At 52.9% G+C, this 22,371-nt stretch overlaps 3 protein-coding genes across 7 annotated transcripts; 2 read left to right on the forward strand and 1 right to left on the reverse strand.

Moving 5' to 3' along the window:
• Window positions 1-259: 259 nt before the first annotated feature.
• Window positions 260-1,313, reverse strand: Mrpl43 (mitochondrial ribosomal protein L43). Its single transcript, XM_051146650.1, has 3 exons — window positions 1,135-1,313; window positions 933-1,039; window positions 260-819 (listed from the first exon to the last, which is right to left on the reverse strand). Exons 1-3 carry the CDS (start codon window positions 1,263-1,265, stop codon window positions 578-580), a joined length of 480 nt encoding a protein of 159 aa, XP_051002607.1. The 5' UTR covers window positions 1,266-1,313; the 3' UTR covers window positions 260-577.
• Window positions 924-7,205, forward strand: Twnk (twinkle mtDNA helicase). 3 transcript variants are annotated; one of them, XM_051146647.1, is made up of 6 exons: window positions 924-1,057; window positions 2,188-3,217; window positions 4,385-4,625; window positions 5,165-5,272; window positions 5,449-5,590; window positions 6,798-7,205. In XM_051146647.1, exons 2-6 carry the CDS (start codon window positions 2,314-2,316, stop codon window positions 7,116-7,118), a joined length of 1,716 nt encoding a protein of 571 aa, XP_051002604.1. In that variant the 5' UTR covers window positions 924-1,057; window positions 2,188-2,313; the 3' UTR covers window positions 7,119-7,205. The 3 variants fall into 3 exon arrangements, with proteins under 3 accessions (XP_051002604.1, XP_051002606.1, XP_051002603.1); XM_051146649.1 differs by lacking the exon at window positions 2,188-3,217 and having other exon boundaries at window positions 932-1,057; XM_051146646.1 differs by lacking the exon at window positions 924-1,057 and having other exon boundaries at window positions 1,937-3,217.
• A 3,277-nt stretch (window positions 7,206-10,482) lies between these two features.
• Lzts2 (leucine zipper tumor suppressor 2) lies at window positions 10,483-21,885 on the forward strand. 3 transcript variants are annotated; one of them, XM_051146652.1, is made up of 5 exons: window positions 10,483-10,602; window positions 16,545-16,994; window positions 18,346-19,011; window positions 19,612-19,869; window positions 20,918-21,885. In XM_051146652.1, exons 2-5 carry the CDS (start codon window positions 16,587-16,589, stop codon window positions 21,614-21,616), a joined length of 2,031 nt encoding a protein of 676 aa, XP_051002609.1. In that variant the 5' UTR covers window positions 10,483-10,602; window positions 16,545-16,586; the 3' UTR covers window positions 21,617-21,885. The 3 variants fall into 3 exon arrangements, with proteins under 3 accessions (XP_051002609.1, XP_051002610.1, XP_051002608.1); XM_051146653.1 differs by having other exon boundaries at window positions 10,483-10,592; XM_051146651.1 differs by lacking the exon at window positions 10,483-10,602 and adding an exon at window positions 13,197-13,302.
• The last annotated feature ends 486 nt before the right edge of the window (window positions 21,886-22,371 follow it).

Consider the following 22,371-nt stretch of genomic DNA (forward strand, 5'->3'; position numbering starts at 1 on the left):
GGCATTGGACCTAAGTTTTTTTTATCTTTTTTTTTTTTATTTACTTATTTATTATTAGGTAGACAGTGTTCTGCCTGCATGTGCACCTGTAGGCACCAGTTCTCATTACAGATGGTTGTGAACCACCATTTGGTTGCTGGGAATTGAACTCAGGACGTTTGGAAAAGTAGGCGGCGCTCTTAACCACTGAGCCATCTCTCCAGCTCGACCTAAGTTTTCTACTCTGCACCAAACACTGACAAAGGTGCTTTGCCCAACACCGGGGCCACTGCAAGATCAGCAGGGCATCACGGGTCCTTCAGAAGACAGCCTCGAGATCCTCCACTGTTTTGAAATCATTATTATTTGGATATCGGAAATCAAAGTCCCTGTACAACACTTGGAAGCTTTTTCACATCTCAGGATGCAAGGGCAACTGAATCAGAAGTATGGTATTCACAAGGTACCTAGCAGTGGGCAATGCAAACAGCTCTTCTTTATCCCAGGCCACGCCCCTCCTAGCAGGCTCCACCTATTTGCCTGAGCTTGGACTATGAAAGCGGAACCACATCCCTTTCAAGGTCCAAAGCCTAGTTCTTTACTGTGCTTGTACCGAAGCTGGAGCAGGATCCTGGGGTTCTCTGGGCTGCAGCCCGTGCAGGGCTGTCCGTTTGTTGGTGAAGGGATGCCACTGGCCCTGGATGCTAGGGTTGTCCGTGTGGAAGGGCTTGCGGATGCGGACCACATCCAAGCCGGACTGGTCGGCCAGCTTCTGCACCAGCGACGTGATCTCCTCCGCCGACTTGTTGTTGAGGTTTTCCTCACGAACAGTACCGTTAACTGGCAGAGGGACGTGGGAATGAGTGGAAGCCGCCAGGTCGGAAGTCAAACAAGGTAGGACCCAGCGGGCAATCCAGGATTCCGCCCTCCCGCCCTAGCCCGGCCCCACTCACGATACTCAGCCACTATTCTGGGCACGGCGCACGGGCGCGGGTTTACGTATATTACGACCCCTGGGTTCCGTCGGGCGAAGTCGGTCACTTCGCGTTCCACGAACTCCCTGCGAGACCCAGCGAAGGTGAGTACGGTGGCCGGGAACCCAGTCCGATTGATCCCCGCCTCCAAGCCCGGTCCTCCCGCCTCCGCGAGCCTCACCTGGCGCCGCGGGACGAGGGCGCATCCCGACTGAGGGTGAGGCTGAGGCGCTGCAGCTGCTGCACGTAGCGACCTAGCCCGTTGTGGAGGACACTAGCGAGAAAGCGGCTCGGCGTCCCGCGCGCAGTCATGGCCACCACTTGGAAGCCCGGACGGTGAGCTGGAGGGCGGGACTAACCCGCGACTTCCGGTTCCGGGGGCAAAGGCTCCCAAGAGAATTTTGCTTCCGAGGTCACCGCGAGTGGCGCGTGCAGGCGACCCACGTTGTGGACCGAAGAGTAGAAAAGAGAGTGGTGACGCGAAGCTAGGGGCGGGAGCGTGGAGCCCCTGAAGCGGAGGGGGGATGAGCCGCGAGACAGTGAAGGGGCAGGGCCTCAGCTCGTGACCTCCAAGCTATTGTGGAGGGTCCTAGTGAGCGCAAGGAGCCGTGAGGAGCGCCTGGAGTTGGGGTTCAGACAGGATGCAGAGAATTGCAGATTTGCAGTTGGCGAAGAGGGTCCGCAGAGCGGTGGTAGACGTGAGGAGATGATACAGAGAAGCCATTTAGATTGAGGGACCTTTGAAGGTCCTAGAAGTGAACTACTGGAGAGAAATTGTGAAGATCCTTGAGGTGTGAGAGTCTTCAAAGGGACGTGCATGTAATGGGGCCGCGTGGGTGTGCAGAGGTATGAAGTCGCGATGTGCAGGCAGCCAAGAGGATTAAGAATTGTGTTCATAAAGGGGAAGTTTGAGGAGAGACAGAGAAGCCAGCTTTTGTGAATCCTGTAAGGATCTTGTGGAAAGCTCCAGAACAGACACCAACGGTTTTAGCACTGGTGGCATCCCACTCCGTTAGTAATGTGGCTCTTCCTCCGACGTGCATATCCGCTCCGCATCTTGCTGCCGCTGCGTGGGGAGTGGGTGGGTCGGAGGGGCCTGCCCCGAAGCTTGGCTCCAGGACCTCCCCGCAGAAGGTACAGAAAGGAAGCGCTCCCAGCCTTAGAGGTACCAGTATTGCCTGTGACCACAACTGAAATCCGCCAGTATTTACGAGCGCATGGGATCCCCTTCCAGGATGGCCACAGCTGCCTTCGAGCACCAAGCCCCTTTGTGGGGTCCACAGACATCAAAAATCAGAAGAAAGATGCTACCGCTTCCTTCTGCCTCTTCATTGACAAGACTACGGGACGCTTTCTCTGCATGACCAGCCTAGCGGAAGGGAGCTGGGAAGACTTCCAGGCCAGTGTGGAGGGACGAGGAGATGGGGCCAAAGAAGGAGTCCTGCTTAGTGAGGTTCCAGAAGCTGAGGACAGGGAGGAGGTCCTGAGAATCTGGAACCGAGCCATACCTCTTTGGGAGCTGCCTGACCGTGAGGAAGCCCAGCTGGCTCGTGTAATGTTTGGCCTTACCAAGGTGACAGATGACACACTTAGGAGGTTCAGTGTCCGCTATCTTCGATCTGCTCGAAGTCTGGTCTTCCCTTGGTTCACCCCTGGGAGCTCTGGATTACGTGGCCTGAAGCTACTAGGGGCTGAAGGTCAGGGGGATGAGGTACGGTATGTGGAGACCACCATTCCACGGCCTGGTGCCTATCACAACCTATTTGGATTACCACTGATCGGCCGTAGAGATGCTGAGGTGGTCCTGACAAGTCGAGAGCTGGACAGCCTGGCCTTGAGCCAGTCCACGGGGCTGCCCACCCTGTGCCTACCCCGAGGAACAGTCTGTTTACCCCCAGCCTTACTCCCTTACCTCGAACAGTTCCGCCGGATTGTGTGCTGGCTAGGGGATGACCTTCGATCGTGGGAAGCTGCCAAACTGTTTGCCCGAAAGCTCAACCCCAAGCGATGCTCTTTGGTGAGGCCTGGGAACCAGCAGCCTCGGCCCCTGGAGGCCTTAAACCAAGGCTTAAGTCTTCCCCGTATTCTTCGTACTGCCCTCCCTGCCTGGCACAAGTCTATCGTGTCTTTCCGCCAGCTCCGTGAGGAGGTTTTGGGAGAACTATCAAATGTGGAGCAAGTAGCTGGTGTCCGCTGGAGCCGCTTCCCAGACCTCAATCGTCTGCTGAAGGGGCATCGGAAGGGCGAGCTGACGGTCTTTACAGGTGACTCTTTACGGAACCACTGCTTGTGGTTAAGAGCACCCACACAGTGGGTCAGTAGCTCCAGTTCCAGGTGAATCTGATGCCCTTTTCTGACCTCTGAGGACACCAGGAATGCATATGATACACAGATATGAATGCAGGAAAAAATACCCATAAAATAAAAAAAATGGGCTTCTGTTTTGTTTTTTGTTTTTAATATTTATTTATTTATTATGTGTACAGCACTCTGCCTGCAGGCCAGAAGAGGGCATCAGATCTCATGGATGGTTGTGAGCCACCATGTGGTTTCTGGGAGTTGAACTCAGGACCTTTGGAAGAGCAGCCAGCAGAGCTGCTTTTAACCTCTGAGCCATCTCTCCAGCCCCCGTTTTAGGATTTTTTTTTTTTTTTTGTTTTTTTTGTTTTGTTTTGTTTTGTTTTGTTTTGTTTCTCTGTGTTACCCTGGGTGTCCTAGACTGGTTTTGTAGACCAGGCTGGCCTCCAACTCAGAGATCTGCCTGCCTCTGCCTCCCAAATGCTGGGATTAAAGGCGTGCGCCATCATGCCCAGCATATAATAGAATGTTTTTTAAAATCACTTTTAGGTAAAGGGTTAGACAATAAGGTGACAAAAGTATGTGGGGTTTGGCCACTGGCAGTGTTCAATTTACTTTTTTAAGATTTATTTATTATGCACATGAATGCTTTGTCTGCATGTGTGTATGTGCACAGCATGGGTGCCTGGTGCCCTCAGAGTCCAGAAGTCATCGTATCCCCTGGAACTGGACTTACAAATGGCTGTGAGCCATCATATGTTGCTGGGAATCAAACCCAGGTCCTCTGCAAGAGCAACAAGTCCTCTTAAGTACTGCTTCATCTCCCCAGTCCCCTGCTGGCAGTGTGAAAAGGAGGCTTCCCCTCCCAACCTTGAACAGAATGTTGGTTCAAGAACCAGACTTTCTTCTTTTTTGTTTGTTTATTTGGTTTGTTTGTTTGGCTTGGGTTTTTTTGTTTGTTTGTTTGTTTGGCTGGTTTTGTTTTTCAAGACAGGGTTTCTCTCTGTAGCCCTGGCTGCCCTAGAACTCACTCTGTAGACCAGGCTGGCCTTGAACTCAAAGATTTTCCTGTCTCTGCCTTAAGTGCTGCGGTACTTTCTTCTTAACTCAGAGCTGTGTCCGTCCTCATATAGGGCCAACAGGCAGTGGGAAGACAACATTCATCAGTGAGTATGCTCTGGATTTATGTACCCAGGGCGTGAACACGCTATGGGGTAGCTTTGAGATCAGCAATGTGAGACTAGCCCGGGTCATGCTGACTCAGTTTGCTGTGACACGGCTGGAAGAACATCTGGACAAGTATGAAGAGTGGGCAGACCGTTTTGAGGACCTGCCTCTCTATTTCATGACTTTCCATGGACAACAGAGCATCAGGTAAGATCTTCAAAGCCCAGTTACTCTTTTTAAGATTATTTTATTTATTTAGAGGCAGCCCCTCCCTCCCCCCCCTCTCCTTTTTGAGGCAGTTTCTCTTTGTAGCCTTGGCTGCTAACCTGGCCTCAAACTCACAGATCTGCCTGCCTCTGCCTCCTTAAATGCTGGGATTACAGGTGTGCGCCACCACACCAGGTGAGGCAGGGCCTCTGTAGGTAGCTCTGGCTGTCCTGGAACTCATTATGTAGGCCAGTTTGGCCTTGACTTTACATAAATCCATCTTCCTCTATCTTGAGAGTGCTGAGATTAAAGGTGCGTGCCACCATACCTGGCCCTGACTTTCAATTTTGAGAGATCACATAATATTTTTGATGCCCTTTCCATCTCCAGTGAGAATGCCTTCCTGGTCTCTTTAGACAGGCTTGAGGGGTTCAAAAAATGGGAAATCAAGATCATCATCAGTGCTTTCAGGGTACAGGCTCCTCCCCCTGGAGTGTTCCCGGTAGTTGGCTATTCAAATTGCTGCTTCTCTTTCCCAGGTCTGTAATAGACACAATGCAACATGCTGTCTATGTCTATGACGTTTGTCACATAGTCATCGACAACTTGCAGTTCATGATGGGTCATGAGCAGCTCTCTACTGACAGGTGAGCCCTTGTCTAACCTAAACACACTTGTCTATTCATGAAGCTGTGCACGGATTTGATTGTGAATCCTTAAGAGAAGACAGCATAGAGGGCTGGGGTAGTTGTGTGGAGTGACTGGCTCAGGAGTTTGTGTTTTTCACCCAATAACCTCTTACTGCTGAATTTCATTGCTGCAGGATTGCAGCTCAAGACTATGTTGTTGGAGCCTTTCGGAAGTTTGCTACAGATAATAGCTGTCACGTGACTCTGGTTATTCACCCACGGAAAGAGGATGATGACAAGGAACTGCAGACAGCATCCATTTTTGGCTCAGCGAAAGTGAGTTGGCTTTAAGGCACTCAAGCTTTGAAGAGTTAGAGAGACAGATGTAACTAGAAACAGTCCTCAGGCAAGCTTGGATCCTCATGACTGTCCTGAGGAAAGTAAGAGGTGGTGGCTTTGTGGACATGACATGAGGAATGCAAAGGATGGGAGTTGGTTCTTAGAAAGATGAGGTCATGATTGCAGTTTAGTGGGATGAGAGCCATGATGAGCAGCACAAGTCCTTGAGGGGTGGTCTGAATCATCCTCTGACATCTGGGGAGTCTTCCTAGTGGACATACCAACCAAAGTTATACTGAGGTTTCCAGACAGTAAGTGTCAGATTGTCAAATAAATGGGAAGGCCTTCTGTGCCTCAGGACCAGCCCCATTCCTATGCCTCTGGTGGTCTACTGAATTCCTTTTACATGCAAGGCCTGCACTAGGCAAGGAGAATTCAGGTTGAGGAGCAGAAACTATGTTACTTTAAAAACAAACATGAAACAAGAATAATGCAGAAAAAAAAAATTATGAACTGGGCACTGTGGCACACACCTGTAATCCCAGCACTCAGGGAGGCAAAGGCAGGCGGATCTCTGTGAGTTCAAGGCCAGCCTGGTCTACAAAGCTAGTTCAGGACAGCCAAGGCTATACAGAGAAACTCTGTCTTGAAAAACAAAAACAAAACAAAACAAAAATGGTGGTGCTTTCTTTAGGGGATCAAAAGTGGTCCCTAGGGATGTGACACACAAATGGTAGGTAGATGGTCCACTGTGGAGAAGCTGCGTCTCAAGCAGAAGGAGCCCCATAGAGTCTGAGCAGTGGCAGGCTTGTTACCAGACTAGGAGATTTGGTGGCTCTAGCATCAATTGTGATTAGTTGTTTAAAGAGCTTGGTGGTGAGGGGGCACTTTTTCCACTTTTTAAATTTTAATTAGTTTATTTATGTGTATGAGTATTTTGCATGTGTGTATGTCTGTGCACCACATGCATATTGGTGCCCACGGAGGCTAGAAGGTGGTATTGGACTTCCTGGGACTAGAGTTAAAGACAGTTGTGAGCTGTAGGTGCTGGGAATTGAACCTGGGTTCCTCTGAAAGAGCAACCAGTGCTCTTAACACTGGGCCATCTCTTAAGCCCCTCCTTTTCCCATTCTTGCCACTTCTTCCCACACCTCAGCCTTTCTTTCATTCATATGTCCTCTTTCTCCTGCCCCCTCTCCTTTAGGCAAGCCAAGAAGCAGACAATGTTCTGATCCTGCAGGATAGGAAGCTGGTGACTGGGCCAGGGAAACGCTATCTGCAGGTGTCCAAGAATCGCTTTGATGGAGACGTAGGTGTCTTCCCACTTGAGTTCAACAAGAGTTCCCTTACCTTCTCCATCCCTCCCAAGAGCAAAGCCCGACTCAAGAAGATCAAGGATGACAATGGATTAGTGGCAAAAAAGTCCTCTTCTGGCAAAAAAGGAGCTGTGCACCGGAACTCTGAGCCATGCCTAGGCCAGGACCCCAGCCCCCAGCAGCCAGATAGCTCCAAGGCCTCCGGGTGAAAGCAGTGCATCCGGCTAGCTAAAATGAGCCCAATGGACCAGGCTAACGCACACTCTTGGCCTTCTGCTAGGGCTCATGCACATAGTCCTGAGCTATGGAACTCGCCCAGGCTAGGGCTGTGTTCCATGGTGAATTTTTTAATTCAGCAGCTATTGAGGACCTCCTGTATGCTGGATTTTTTCGTATAGCACTGAAAGACAAAGTCCGTTTCCAAAGACCAGCATTTTGGTGACAGGAACAAGACAAAGTGGCTGCCCACAGGGTAGTGTTGATTGATTAGTCACAAGAGATGTCTGAGCAGAGTGCTTGTGAACTAGACATGAGCCTTGCAAGGCTCTGGAGAAGGATCCGGGCAGAGAGACACACTAAAACCTCAGGTCAGACAATGAAGGCAGGCCCGGAACCTGTCATGAAACAGGAGGCTTCCTGTTAAACTCCAGCATTTTGGCATACAGTAGGCACCAAGCCTCTCTGCTTTGTAGAGCCAGACATAAGGTAGCTGTATTTGCTGGAATTGATCCTAGGTGCTTATCCTGTACCATCAGGGCCTCGAAGATGGGAGCTTGCTCCCACATGGCCACACAACTATGGAAAGAAGCTGTGAGCCTGCAGTGTCCGCCCCCTGGATACTGGTTCCACTGTGTGCTGCCTCTGACAGCTGGAGCTCTACTCTTTGTAGAGAGAGCCTTTTCCAGTTTGAATGAAACATTTCTATTGCCTTTGTTTCTGTGCTTTTTCTTATTTGTCCACCAGATGTCTCCCCGTACTGATTAGATATCCTCTCTGAATTGGGAGTAAATGGATCCTTTTCCCTCACTTAAATTTTTGAGCCATGGGCTCCCAGATAGCAGGGAGCACTGCAGGGCCTTCACATCCCACCCCCCTAAATATACACTTTCCCTTGGCATAGGGGGAGACAGAGTGGTGTGTTAACTTACTGAGGACTCCATAAAATTCCTGACAGAGGTGTGTGTCAACAGGCCACATACCCAGGCCTTGCCTGACCAGCTGTCCCTCTTCACCTGGGAGGCAAGCCACTTACATTTCTCAATGTAGACTCAAGAATCAGCCCAAGTTGGGCGTGGTGGAGAATGCCTTTAATTCCAGCACCTGGGACGTAGAGGTAGGAGGATCAGGCGTTCAAAGTTATCCCAAGCTACACAGTTTGAGGCCAGCCTGGGATAATCAAAACCCTGTCTCAAAAATACAATCAGCTTATTATTTCTAGCCCTTTGACCCTTGTCTATTTCCTTCTGGAATCCTCCCCTTTGTCCTTAATATGTGCTAGAACTCCTGAGAATGTGTTAAACATGCAGAGCAGTAGAGTCTTCCCTCGCTCCCCTTCCTTTACATGTTTGCAGTTCTGGAGTTTGGTATGGGGTATAGATACCTCAACTTAGCAAATACTACAGAAGATTGTAAAAGAAGTGACCACAGACTGCCAGGCAAATTGCTAAAATGACCTTTTAATTTCACCCTAAGGTACCAGTTTCAAGATGATCAGATTGTGGGGTTCTGGAAATCCTCTGCTACAGGTAGAGGGGAGGCTTTTTTTTTTTTTTAACTCCCTAGAGTTAGAGCAACCTTTTCAAGTCAACCCAAGAGGAAGCTTTTAGAACCGGATGGAAGAGTCCAGGGTTTCTGAGAACGCTAGCCACAAAGAGCTGAAACAAATGCTTGCAAAGCAGGGGTGGGGGTAGCTCCTCCAGGGTCTGCCTTCTTGGGGGTCTCTCCCAGACTGGCTGGAGCCAGGCCTCTCCAATTCTGCTGTAATCATTCCCAGCAGTGGGCTGCTCTAGGCCTCATCCAGCATCTGAAATATTTGTCAGCCATGCCTTCCAGATGTACACAGCGAGATCATGTCTACCTATAGGCATGGATTCCCTAGACTGTACACTGTGTTCTCGGAAAATCCTTTAGTTTGGAGTTTGTGAGGGCTACAATCAGCATAGAGAAAGAGATACACATTTGCCTGTTCGCCTTGCTCCACCCTCTGTAGCAGACACCCCCACACAGCACAAACCAGAGTGAGGAGGAGGAGGAGGGAAACTAACACACCCCCTACACAAACACTTCATACCTGCCCTAAACGCCCCACAGCAGGATCTAGCACAAAGTATGTTCAGGAGCCGTTGGCACCTAGAAGGCAGGAAGAGGTCAGTCCCTGTATCTTGAATATAAAGTCCCTAAGAGCCACTTTATATCCGCATACTCAAAAAAAGTGGCTTAAGGCAAATCGCCAGGGGTGCAGCTAGTATTTCTGTTTTCACCTACTTAAAAATGTTCCGGAGACCTCCTGGAAAGGTCTGACCCAGCGTCAAATTAGATCTGCAAGCCCTGTTTTCAGACTGACACTGCGTCTCACATGGCTGCGAGGGGGCAGCTGTTACTGTGGGTGAGTTTGAGAAGACACCAAATCCACCTTGTTCTCTTGCAGTGAGTCGGCTCAGGCGGCTGTAGACTTAAGCCTTTCCACACTATACCTGGTATGCCAGGGAGGAAGAAAGCCTTTGGTACCTCCCTGAAATACAGGCCAACTTCCTGTTTGTTTCTGTGGGTGGGACTTTATGAGTCTAAGGGAGGTCTAGCCATGCCCTATGGGGGGCGAGGACTACCAGCTTTCTCACCTGGGTAGATAACTACTCCAGGAAAGGGGGCGGTAACTAGTTCTGCTAGAACAACCCCAGACAGCCCCAAGCGTGTGTGTGTGTGTGTGTGTGTGTGTGTGTGTGTGTGTGTGTGTGTGTGTGTGTGTGTGTGTGTGTGTGTGTGTGTGTGTGTGTGTGTGTGTGTGTGTGTGTGTGTGTGTGTGTGTGTGTGTGTGTGTGTGTGTGTGTGTGTGTGTGTGTGTGTGTGTGTGTGTGTGTGTGTGTGTGTGACCCCAGACAGCCCCAAGCCCCAGCGTGTGTGTGTGTGTTGGTGGAGGTGTTTTTTTGTTTTTGTTTTTGTTTTTCTTATGAAACTCGAGACTTCTTTGTCTGCTCCATAGGGAGTTTCCCTCTTCTGGCTGTGGGCAGAGTAGTCCGGATTGAATTCCTTACAGAGCAGGAGAGAGTGACAGTCACCAAGCTCTATAGCCCCTTAATTTAGGCGGCCAGGTAGCTTATCCTCAATTACATTTGCCTTCTCCTTAGGTCAAAAGTTAGTACGTTGTGCAGTCGAAAGGCCAGAGAGATAGCCGGAGGACACCATCAGGCTACTTTTGGGCTAGGTCCTGGGTCGGACTACTTTCGGGTTGGGTACAAGGTTAGTGTTCGGGAGGTGTGGGGCAGACCACTCCCCTCTCTGGGTGGGGGAGGGGGGGCGCGGCCTCGGCTGCCCCGCCCCACTCTTTCAGGTCCGGCCTGGCGGGAGCCGGGAGCCGGAGCGCGGGGCCGGGAGCTCGGAGCTGGCTGGAGAGTCAGAGTTCTGCCGCGGCGAGGAAGTAGGCACGCTGGAGCAGGAGCCCGGCCTAAGAGGGAGCAGCGGCGCAGGTGACGCTGGGTGAGTGGTGGGGCGGATGGGGTGCAGGAACTCCAGCCTCCCGCACATCCCCACTTTGGAGAGAACTTTCCTCGTCTTGAGAAACGGGATTGGGATGAGGAAGGGGTCTACACTCTGTGGAGCGCAAGCAGAATCCGAACAGCAAAAGGGCAGGGAAACTCACACAGACGCACCGACATACAGTCCTGCACAGACTCATGCATCCACTTAGGACACGAACACACGTGCGCTCAGGAAAGGACAAGCACAGCGAGATACCCTAGCAGTCCCAGAAGCGGTGCCAATGGCCCGCGCGACCTTCCCCCAACCCCCGCGAGATGGACACCGAGTTTTTTTCTGCCAGAGCCTGGAGGGAAAGGGGCCGCTCTGAGACTGTCGGCGGGGGCGGGCGGGGTTTGTCGCATCAGGCGGTTCCTGCTTCCCGGCCCGCCTGCCTGCAGGTGAAAACCAAGACGTAAACAGGCGTTGAGCACGTGATTGCTTCGCAGACGGGTGGGCAGTGCTCCCCTAACCTTGTCTAGACAGGGGACACCCCTCTCATGCAACTCTCTCCTGGTGCTAGCATGGTTGCTTCGCCTGGAATGATGATAAATCTTCTCACCCAGAATAGGAGCTCAACACCCCCGGGGGCCTGGGTGGCGCTGGAGGCCCGGAGAGTGTTGGACGGGGTGGGGTTCCTTGGGTTCTTTGGCTTGGAGCTCACTAACGCATTGTCGGAACCCGTATCCTTGAAAGGTATCCGAGAGAGGACCTTGATGGCCCGGGACAGCTGCCTCCGTCTCATACACCCAGCCCCAGGTGCAGCTGTCTGTCTATAGGTCTTCTTCCTACTCCACCTCCTTGCTGGCCTGGGTACAAAAAGCCCACCCGTGCAAGAGGAATAATCTCCCCTCACCCCTCGCTACGGGGACTGCAATAAGAGTAAAACATCTCCTTAAACCCTGAGGGGAGTTTGCCTCCTCAAGGAGGAAGGAGGACTAGATTCCCGTCTCTCTCGGAAAATGAAGGAGGGGGGCTGCAGCCGTAGGCCTCTCCCCTGCCCCCTCCAGCCCTCAGCCCGCCACACGCTGAGCCCAGCTGCTGCCTGAGCTTCTGGGCAGGAGGCCAGAAAGGGGAGGAGACTCTCGGTGCCCCAGGAGGCAGGGATCAGGGCAAGGCCAGAGGAGGGGGTTTCTGGTGGGGAGAGGGGTTCACTCTGTTCTTGTGAAGCCGAGGGCTGGAATGAGCCTAGGGTGGCTGGGCTGTGTTTCCCTTTCCAGGGAAAAAGAAAGAAAAACAACCCTTTCCATGGAGCTAAAAATAGAGCTGAGAGCTGGCCAGGCTGTGGCCTGGAAGGGGTGTGTGTGTGTGTGTGTGTGTGTGTGTGCTTCTTCCTGGGGCTGAGCCTGGCTCTGGCAGGCCTTGGCCCTGGGTGGTGGTGGTGGTGGGGCAGCAGGGAAGGGAGGGTGGCCTTGCTAGAGGATATGACTGTCAGCTGACTTGACCAGGTCACAGAGACCCCCTCAGGAAAAGTGGGTAGTTTATGAATGTGATATAAGAAGTTGACTGAGTGGCTGAATATGGCTGTCATTGTATGGAAGAGGGTTGGGAGACTAAAATGTATTTTAAGACCGTGACTGGATGCAAAGTACTGTTGTGCACTTTCGCATGCATGAAACACCGAATCTTCTACAAGTCGGCCGGAAGGATTATGGAATGAAGGAATAAGGAACCACGTGATGGAGGATGAAACTGCGATTGTGGCTGCCTGAGACAGAATGTGGGAAAGGTCGTGTGGGTGTTAAGACTTGTTTTTGAGAGGGTAAAAATATTTGTGACCCTGGTAAAGACATTGCGATGTGTTCGGTGGAGCCAGTGTGGTGGAGCCAGTGTAGGTTTGAACCGTCAATCTTACGAATTTTGGGGGCCCCGATGACCCCGAGGTTAGGCTGAGGAGCCTGAAGCCTAGCCAGGGACAAGCCTGGGCTCGTGGCCCGAAGGCGCTGCTCTGGAAAGGGAGTGGGAGTATTGGGGGGTTGGGGGGGTCTGATAAGTTGCTGGAAAGGGCCGCCAGGTGGCGCCGCTTCTGAAACATTCTAGTGTGTGACCTCCAGCCTGCTGGGGGTGGGACAGACAGCGACCAAGCCAGTCCCTCAACTTGTGCCCGGGAGCCGGCAACCGGAGAGGGACGGCTGACCCTCGGCCTCCCCTTGGACCGGGAAGCTGGAGACTGGGGAGGGAAGCTTCTCCTAGAGAAGCGGAGGGGGAGGGGTGGGCGCCGCGCCTTGGCTCTTTGTGCTGGAACAATGACCAGCTGCCGCCGGCCCTTGGGCCCGGGCAGGGATAGGTGATGACCCGCTCGACGACTCTCGAGCTGACCTAGCCTCCCAACGCACACGGAGTCCCGGGGCCTCTCAGGGAGGGATCCGGGGCGCCGCCGTGCAGACCCTGCGTGCGCCCTGGCGGGCACGCGTGACGTGGGTTGCTTGCGCGTGTCCGCGCCCCGGGGCGGGGACGCCCCTCGGACCCCTCCCCCGTTCCGCGCGCACCGCCCACTGGTGCCGGGCGGGGGCTGGCCAGGGCCGGGGGCGCCGGCTAGGCGGAGGCGGGGCCGGGCCGGGCCGGGCAGCTCCGAGTGGCCGCGCGCGCGGGCTGGAGCAGGCGGCGCGCCTGTGGAGTGCTGGGGCGGCCCGGGGCTGAGCATGGAGCAGCGAGGCAGAGGTGAGGGGTCTAGGGCTGAGGGTGCCCCAACTTCTAAGCGTTGCGGTCCGGTGGGGAGGTGGCATTCCACAGACGCCCCCAGTTTATGGAAGGAGTGGGCTGTTGTGGGTGGGCCAGGACACTCTGGGCTTTCAGTCTGGGAGTGGGAACTCGTGATCCCAGACTGGATCCCGCCTGACTGGTCTTTGGAGTTTGACTGTGTGTGTTGAGGGGACTTTCCTCAACTCTCCAACCCCCAACCCTGAGGTCAGAGAGTTGGGACGTGGGCCAGACTCATCTCAGGCCCTTGGGCAGCCCTAGACTCCAGATCCCCCAGCCCACTGCTGGGTTGGGGGGCTCAGGGGTCTGTGTACCATAGTGATCAGTCAGGAGATGCTGGGGAGGACCGGGGGTTTCTTTTTCCCACAACCACAAACGCATTTCTCAAAATGGAGCCGCTTGCCCCTCCTCTTCTCTTGGGCCTCAAGAGCGGGAGCTGGGCTGGCTGGGCCTGGCTTTCTAGACGCCAGGCTCTCAGAGCCCAGCTTCACGTTCCTTAGGCTTTAGGGGCCCTTGCCTTCCTAGCTTCAGCGACCCTAATTCATGGGTCTGGCTCTAGTTCCTTCTGTCTGAACCTCTTGGCCTCTTTGTCTCTTGACTTCTGTTCTCTGTCTCTCTGCCTACTGCGGCCCTTGCGCTTCCTCTTGAATCTCACTTTCTGTGTACCTTGGAGTTGGAAGTGTGAACAGGAGTGCCAGCCCCTTTCCACTCTTCTCTCCGTACTGAGGAGCGATCTCTATCCTTGGGCTAGACCTTTTGGGTGCAATTTCAGCTCCTAGACCTACAGAGAAGCATGTGATTGCGTCTCATACCCATTCCCCTTACTACTGTAGCTCCCAGCAACTCCTCCCTCAGGCTGGACTACTGTGAATCTCTTGTGTCTCAACATTTGGGGGCACTTAATGGAGAACAATACAGAAAAAGCAGATGGGGCAAGGGGGAGGGTGGTCAGATACTGTGAGCTCACCTTTTCTCGAAATCTTAAGTTTAAAAAAAAAAAAAAAAAGGAAGAAAGAAAAAAAAAGTTTAGCTGGGTGTGGTGGCACATGCCTTTAATCCCAGCACTTGGGAAGCAGAGGCAAGTGGATTGCTGTGTGTTCAAGGCCAGCCTGGTCTACAAAGGGAGTCCAGGACAGCCAAGCCTACACAGAAAAACCCTGTCTCGAAAAAAAAAAAGCAAAAACAAAAACAAAAAAATAAAGAAAGGAAAGTTTTTAGGGAGGGGCTCCCATTTCCCAAGGTGGCCTCCAATGTCACCCAGGTCCCAGCCCACCCCAAGAAATGGTCACTCAGGCAGATTACTCCAAATGTGCTTTCACACACCTTCCTGTTCACGCCCTTGTGTAAGATACACACATAGCTGTTCATGTAACTGTCCTGGCAGAAATGAAGATGTATGTATCTCTCAATCTATGAGAGGCTTGAAACAATGGACACCCAAAGAAATGAGAATTTCCCTAGGAATTTCATGCTGAGAGAAGAAATGGCTTATTGAAGATGAGTGACTGACACTGACTTAGGGCATAGACAGTGACCCCAAATTTGGTGATATTTACACAAAAACTAACATGTGAACAAACTGGTACATCTATCCAAACTTTTTTTATTTATTTATTTTTGGGTCATATAGTGACATTCACAGCCCACAGATTCATTTGTTATATACACACTAATAACTTCGTATGCTCTCTAAGTTAGAAAACTCATAGTCTTGTAAAACATAAAAAGTTCCCACATAAAGCCAAGGCTGCGGTGGCTCACGCCTTTAATTCCAGCACTCGGGGAGCAGAAGCAGGCAGATCTCTTGAGTTCAAGGCCAGCTTTCTCTGCAGATCAAGTTCCAGGAGAGCCAGGGCTACACAGAGAAACCCTGTCTTGAGGTTGGGGGGCTTGGGGGGCTGGGAAAGATCCACACATGCACAGCTCAGCGTCTTGGCACAAGGTTAGAATCCCAGTTCAACACTCTGAAAAGCTAAGGCAGGAGGATCCATGAGTCTGAGGTCCGCCTGTGCTACACAGCACGACCTTGTTTGTTTCAGTCATGTCCTCCTGCATCTCTCTCTCTCTCTCTCACGCACGTGTGCTGACATGATTCTAAATCCCTTTCTATTCACCCTGTTTTTCTTCATGCACATTTTCACAGACACTGTTCATTTTTCTGCTCCTGGTCATGTACACACACACACACACACACACACACACACACACACACACACAAATAAATGTACACGCTCTTCTCATGGAATCTTCTGTCCACTTCTTGGCCCCTGCTCCACATGATGACTTCAGCAGATGCCTAAGTCTTGGTCATCAGCAGCCTTGGGATTGGGAGGGAGTTCCGGGTGCAGGCTGGCTGTCCTTTCCAGGAAGGAGCAACACTAGGGGAGGTGGAGCCATCTTACTTGACATCCTACCAGCGGTGGTAATGGCTCCTGCTCAAATTCCGTAGGGGGTTATTCTGAAGATCACCTAAGTCGGGAAGGTTTGTAAAGCTTGGCACTGGGACAGGGCCTGGGTAGGCCCCTTAGTCCTAACTGAGTGGATGGCAGAAGCTAAGAGTTGTATTGGAAACCAGCATAGCCTGCATCAACCTCTGGGAGGTAGGAGACCCCAGAGGGGCACCTGTGGCTTCTTAAGACCTGTAAGGTTTCCTGTTGGGCCAGCTCCGCCCTTGCCGCCTCTGTGTCTGGGAGAAACTGAGGCCTGTCAGTAGGAGGCTGGACACTGCCTGGCTTTGGCTCTTTGTTCCCTAATTACCATCTGAGTTGCTGATTGCATCCCTGACGCGTTCTCTGCCCAAACAGCCCAGTAATGAGGCCACCTGTCCCAAGAGAGAAGGGACCTGCATGGGGAGCTGTAGTTAGGGATCTCTGCCCAGTTGAGTCTCAGTCTTTATAGGGGATGCAGGTTTGGGCTTAAAAGGCGGGGTCTTCCCTACCATGGAGCTCTGCATCACCTCTTAGGTCTCTCATTCCTTCATCATCTCTGTTTAGTCGAGTTACTCCTTAGCCTTGTCCAGACTAGAGGTGGGTAGTGGTCTAAGGCCCAGAGAAAATTGAGGTTCATGCCAGTACTTGGAGGAGAAGCCTTATTACTCTGTGGAGAACGTTCTGTCTGGAGGAGGAGGGGAGAGTCAGGAGAAGGCCTGTATTGGGAAGGGTACTCAAAGTGGAGGGACACTGATACCAATACCCTGCTCACAGGTTGCCCTGGAGGCCCCTGGCCAGGCCTGAGCCTCTGCCACCATGGCCATTGTGCACACTCTGCCAGTGCCACTGGAGCCCGCACGTGAGACAACCACTGCCCCACAAGCTCCAGCAATGGGTAGCGTGAGCAGTCTTATCTCAGGCCGGCCCTGTCCTGGGGGACCTGCTCCTCCACGACACCATGGTGCCCCTGGGCCCACCTTCTTCCGTCAGCAGGATGGGCTGCTCCGGGGTGGCTACGAGGCACAGGAACCACTCTGCCCTGCTGTGCCACCTAGGAAGACTGTCCCAGGCACCAGCTTTACCTACATCAATGAGGACTTCCGGACAGAGTCACCTCCCAGCCCAAGCAGTGATGTCGAAGATCCCCGAGAGCATCGGGCACACAATGGCCACCTCCGTGGACCCCCACCAAAGCTCATCCCTGTCTCTGGGAAGCTGGAGAAGGTAAGAGCAGCCCTTTCTGGAGTCTCTGGATGGAATTAGGAGCCCCTTAGGGATGCTAGAATTGGAAGTGTATTTAGAGCCAAGAATGTGGGTTCTGTCTCATCTCTCCTCCTGGCTTGGGAAATAACCTGTCTGAACCCCATATTCTGTCTTTGTTTTGTTTTGTTTGTTTTTGTTTTGGTTGGGTTTTTTGAGACAAGTGTTTCTCTGTGTAGTCTTGGCTGTCTTGGACTTGCTTTGTAGATCAGGCTGGCCTCAAACTCACAGAGATCCACCTGCCTCTGCTTCCTGAGTGCTAAGATCCAGGCGTGTGCCACCATCACCTGGCTCATTTTCTGTGTCTCTGTAGCTAAGGTTCGAAACTAATCTTTGTAGGCTCCTATTAGAATTAATACTTAGCATAGGGCCTAGCACCCTCGGATGAACAGTAGGAGTTGCATCAATTGTTTTTTGGTTTTGTTTGTTTGAGACAACATTTCTCTACATAGCCCTTGGCTGTCCTGGAACTTGTTCTGTAGACGAGGTTGGCCTTGAACTTGAGAGCCACCTGCTTCTGCCTCCCGAGTGCTGAGATTAAACACCTTTGCCACCATGCCCAGGCTAGTTGCTTCAATTACACCAATGTGAGTGCATCTTTGGGCAAAGCCTAATTACTTAGCATAAGTGGACATTTAAGAGGCCTGCAGCCAGTGGGAACAATTGTTTTTAGTTTTAATTTAAAATTAAATTAAAGGGTCCTGTGTGGGAAGGTGGGCAGTTTGACAGAGTTTTGAAAGATCAAGGTGTGGGGCTTGAGGCGATGGCTAAATGGGTAAAATGCTTGCTGCACACACACAAAAAACGATGCTTGCTGACTTCAGATCCCCAGCACCCGGCCAAAAAGCTGGGCACTGTGGCCCAGGGCTGTAACCTCAGCACTTGTGGGACAGAGGCAGGCTGAGACCTGAGCCTGCTGGCCAGTCGCGTTAGCTGAATTGGTGGAAAGTAATTGAGGAAGACACCTGACCTTGACATTTGGCCTTCTCTCTCTCTCTCTCTCTCTCTCTCTCTCTCTCTCTCTCTCTCTCTCTCTCTCTCACACACACACACACACACACACACACACACACACGAGTGTTCTGAAAGCAAGCAAGCTGGGCTTGGTATCTCACATCTGTGATCCCACTTCTTGAAAAGGCAGAGTCCCTCGCTTGTGTTCAAGGCTAGCCTAGGGATACATAGTGCGTGAGCTTAGGCCAACAGAGTAAAACCATTTCTCAAAACGACAACAAAAACAAAGATTAAAAAGAGAAGAAAAAAGGAAAAGGATCAGACAGATCGTCCTCATGTGTCACATGGTACCTCATTTCAGAACATGGAGAAAATCCTGATCCGGCCAACAGCCTTCAAGCCAGTGCTCCCCAAACCTCGGGGTGCACCATCCCTACCTGGCTTCCTGGGTCCTCGAGCTGCTGGGCTATCTGGGAGCCAGGGCAGCCTGACACAGCTGTTTGTGGGGCCAGCCGCCTCCTCCTCCTCCTCTTCCTCTTCTTCCTCTGCTGCTGACAAACCCTTGGCACTGAGCGGTTGGGCCAGTGGCTGCCCGTCAGGAACCCTGTCAGACTCTGGCCGAAATTCTTTGTCCAGCTTGCCCACCTACAGCACTGGAGGTGCTGAACCGACTACCAACTCCCCAGGTGGGCACTTGCCCTCGCACGGCCCTGGCCGAGGGGCACTGCCCGGCTCAGCCCGAGGGGTCCCTACTGGGCCCTCCCATTCGGACAGCGGCCGGTCCTCCTCCAGCAAAAGCACAGGTTCCTTGGGGGGGCGGGTAGCTGGAGGGCTCTCGGGCAGTGGTGCCCGGGCCTCCCCTGGCAGCAGTTCGGGTGGAGACCGCTCTCCGCCCCCTCCGCCCCCACCACCTCCTTCGGATGAGGCCTTGCTACACTGTGTCCTGGAAGGAAAGCTTCGAGACCGAGAGACAGAGCTACAACAGCTACGGGACAGTATGGATGAGAGTGAGGCCAGCGTGTGTCAGGTGCGGCTAGAGGCAGTCCTGGGGTGGTGTGGCTGAACACCCAGAGGCCTAGGAGTATTGCTGTGGGGGAGGGAGAGGGTAAAGACTCATGGTATGACACCCTTGAGGTTTTTAGCTTAAAACCTTCAAAGCAGTAAGGAGGCAGGGGATGTGAATTGGAGCCAGCACTGGCTCGCAGGATTTGTTAGACTTGAGCAAGTTACTGTTTTTTTTTTTTCCTGGTTTTTTGAGACAGGGTTTCTCTGTGTAGCCTTGGCCATCCTGGACTCACTTTGTAGACCAGGCTGGCCTCTGCCTCCCAAGTGCTGGGATTAAAGGTGTGCGCCACCACGCCCGGCTTGAGCAAGTTACTTAACCTCGCCGAGTCCTGGTCTCCCTGTGTGAATGGGGACAGTCCTGACTCTCTAGCAGGGTTGTGAGGATTAAATAAGGCGAAGGGTACAAAATGTTTAGAATAATGCCTGACACCTAGGAAAAGCATTATTTACTGGATTCATGGGTTCTTCGACCCAGGCAGGCCCCCCCCTCCCCCAGGCAGGAGAGGCTAGAGGTCAGGACCTGGGGGACCCTATATGTTTCTAGCGTGCCTTCTTTCCCCAGGCATTTGGAGCGCGGCAGCGGCACTGGCCACGAGAGCGGGAGGACTGTGCGGCCCAGGCACCACAGGCCACACAGCGGGTCCAGCGGGCCCAGCAGCTGCTGCAACTGCAGGTGTTCCAGCTGCAGCAGGAGAAACGCCAGCTGCAGGATGACTTCGCGCAGCTGCTGCAGGAGCGAGAGCAGCTGGAGCGCCGCTGCGCTACCTTTGAACGGGAGCAGCGGGAACTCGGGCCTCGGCTGGAGGAGACCAAATGGGAGGTATGCAAGATCGGCACTGCGCAGGCTGGAGGGGTCACATGAGGGTGGACACGCTTTGCAAGGTCGGCCAAGCGTAGCCACCCTAAGAGGGTCTCTCCTTCCTTGCCTTTGCCTCTGTGTTGGAGCTGCTCACTGTTCTGGTACCCGCTTAGCTAGTGGCATCCCGCCCACCCCCCACCCCCAGGCCCCCCACCCCCAACCCCCCACCCCCGCTATTATGTGGGTACTGTTAACACCTGCATTTCCTGAGTGAGGAAACTTAAGCCAGAGCCTAGAATTAAACTAGTAGTGGCTGGGGCTGAGATAGGAACGTGCAGGCAGTTTGGTTTTGATGCCTGCTCTTACCTAAGATGCTTACCTGTTACCTGGATATATGGGCATTGCCCAGGGCTACCCACTCCACTCCTGCAATACCTGCCACCATCTCCAGGCCTAGGCAGTGCTTATGCAGTCTCTGGTATAAGGATTTCACCATTGAAGGGAAAAGATCTGGGCCTCTTCTTTCACCTTTTTGTTTTGTTTGTTTGTTTTGAGACAGGGTTTCTCTTTGTTATCTTGGTTGTCCTAGACTCGCTTTGTAGAACAGGCTGGCCTTGAACTCCCAGAAATCCACCTGCCTCTGCTTCCCAGGTGCTGGGATTAAAGGCATGCGCCACCACGCCCAGCTCTTTCACTTTTGTAAAAATCTATTTGCCTTTGTTATTTTTTTCTATGTGCATTGGTGTTTTGCCTGCATGTATGTCTATGTGAGGGTGTCAGATCTTACAGTTAACAGATAGTCATGAGCTGCCACGTGGGTGCTGGGATTTGAACCCAGGTCCTCTAGAAGAACAGTCTGTGCCCCTAGCTGCTGAGCTGTCTCTCTCTAGCACCTTCTTTTCCCCTTTTGCTAGAAATATAACCACGCATGTGTCACTAGGCTCGCCTCTGTTTGCTTCCATGTGTAAAATAGCGAGACAGTAAGCTCCTTGAATGTCCAGCGTGGTGCCAGTGCCCAACAACACCCAGAGAGGCCTCACCAACCTTCTTCGCTACTTTTCACCCCCAGGTGTGCCAGAAATCAGGCGAGATCTCCCTGCTGAAGCAGCAACTGAAGGAATCTCAGGCAGAGCTGGTACAGAAGGGCAGTGAGCTGGTGGCGCTGCGGGTGGCCCTGCGAGAGGCTCGGGCTGCCTTACGGGTCAGTGAGGGCCGTGCCAGGGGCCTGCAGGAGGCAGCCCGAGCCCGGGAGCTGGAGCTGGAGACCTGCTCCCAGGAGCTACATCGGTACCGCCAGGAGGCCGACCGGCTCCGGGAGAAGGCTGGGCACTTGGATGCTGAAGCAGCAGGACTCCGGGAGCCCCCTGGGCCCCTCGCCGCTGCCACCACCACCACCACCGACCCGTTCCTCCTGGCAGAGAGCGACGAGGCTAAGGCGCAGCGGGCAGCTGCTGGGGCAGGGGGGAGCCTACGGGCTCAGGTGGAACGGCTGCGCCAAGAGCTGCAGCGGGAGCAGCGACGAGGAGATGAGCAGAGGGACAGCTTTGAGGGGGAGCGGCTGGCCTGGCAGGCGGAGAAGGAGCAGGTGATCCGCTACCAGAAGCAGCTGCAGCACAACTACATCCAGATGTACCGGCGAAACAGGCAGCTGGAGCAGGAGCTGCAGCAGCTGAGCTTGGAGCTGGAAGCCCGAGAGCTTGCTGACTTGGGCCTGGCTGAGCCGGCCCCTTGCATCTGTCTGGAGGAAATCACTGCCACAGAAATCTAGGGCCTTGTGTGCAAGCCACAGGGACCCACCTGGGTCCCAGGATCCTCTGACCACTCCGGATCTCAGAGCCAAGGGGCCCTCAGCCAAGCATTCAGGTGGCCCTGTGACTTGGAGGAAGAAGATCAGACCCCCTTGAAGTCCCATTTCACTGTCGCCCAGAGGCTCCCACCTGCCCTGCCATTTCGCTCCCCAGCTGTCAGTGCCACTGCCAGCCCTCCTTGCCCCAGATGTTTGCCAGCCCGCTCCAGCTGGGAAGAGAAAGGGCCTACCCGTCTCCACATCCTACCGGCCTGAAACCAGAGAGAGCCAGATGGCAACCGCTGCTCCAGATGTGCCTGCCCTCAACAAGCCTACATAGAGGGATGGGGCTGGGAATGGGGTCTGCTCCCCAAGTCCCAGCTCTGCAAGCCTCTCCCGGGCTGAGGGGGCTGAAGTCAGACCAAAGGAAGAACTCAGCAATGTCTTGTTTATTTGTGTTTGTGACCAAGTCGCCCGTTCCTAATTCCAGGTTTACGACCTCGTTTTCACTTGTATATTTTTCACATTGTAAATTTCTTGTACAAACCCAAAGAAAAAAAAATTTAAAAAAAAAAAAATTTTTTTTTTTTTTTTTTAAAAAAAAGTATGATGGATAGAGAACTCCAGGGGAATTTGTTTGACATCTGCCCCCTGTGTTTGCTGGCTACTCACCTACCTCATGGACTTCTTAGGGTGTTGGGAGGACTAACCCAGTAGAGTCAGGTCCTAGTAGACCA

This window comes from Acomys russatus, chromosome 5, assembly GCF_903995435.1.
Source record: "Acomys russatus chromosome 5, mAcoRus1.1, whole genome shotgun sequence".
Taxonomy (NCBI): domain Eukaryota; kingdom Metazoa; phylum Chordata; class Mammalia; order Rodentia; family Muridae; genus Acomys; species Acomys russatus.

Bases quoted from the DNA above. Each gene is read 5' to 3' on its own strand.
- Mrpl43 (XM_051146650.1), bottom strand. From the start codon at position 1,265: ATGACTGCGCGCGGGACGCCGAGCCGCTTTCTCGCTAGTGTCCTCCAC. The intron at 1,040-1,134 runs GTGAGGCTCGCG...TGGGTCTCGCAG, and splicing joins CCCTCGTCCCGCGGCGCCAG to GGAGTTCGTGGAACGCGAAG. The intron at 820-932 runs GTGAGTGGGGCC...TCCCTCTGCCAG, and splicing joins CAGAATAGTGGCTGAGTATC to TTAACGGTACTGTTCGTGAG.
- Twnk (XM_051146646.1), top strand. From the start codon at position 1,972: ATGTGGCTCTTCCTCCGACGTGCATATCCGCTCCGCATCTTGCTGCCG. The intron at 3,218-4,384 runs GTGACTCTTTAC...GTCCTCATATAG, and splicing joins CGAGCTGACGGTCTTTACAG to GGCCAACAGGCAGTGGGAAG. The intron at 4,626-5,164 runs GTAAGATCTTCA...TCTCTTTCCCAG, and splicing joins CATGGACAACAGAGCATCAG to GTCTGTAATAGACACAATGC.
- Lzts2 (XM_051146652.1), top strand. From the start codon at position 16,587: ATGGCCATTGTGCACACTCTGCCAGTGCCACTGGAGCCCGCACGTGAG. The intron at 19,012-19,611 runs GTGCGGCTAGAG...TTCTTTCCCCAG, and splicing joins GTGAGGCCAGCGTGTGTCAG to GCATTTGGAGCGCGGCAGCG. The intron at 19,870-20,917 runs GTATGCAAGATC...TTTCACCCCCAG, and splicing joins TGGAGGAGACCAAATGGGAG to GTGTGCCAGAAATCAGGCGA.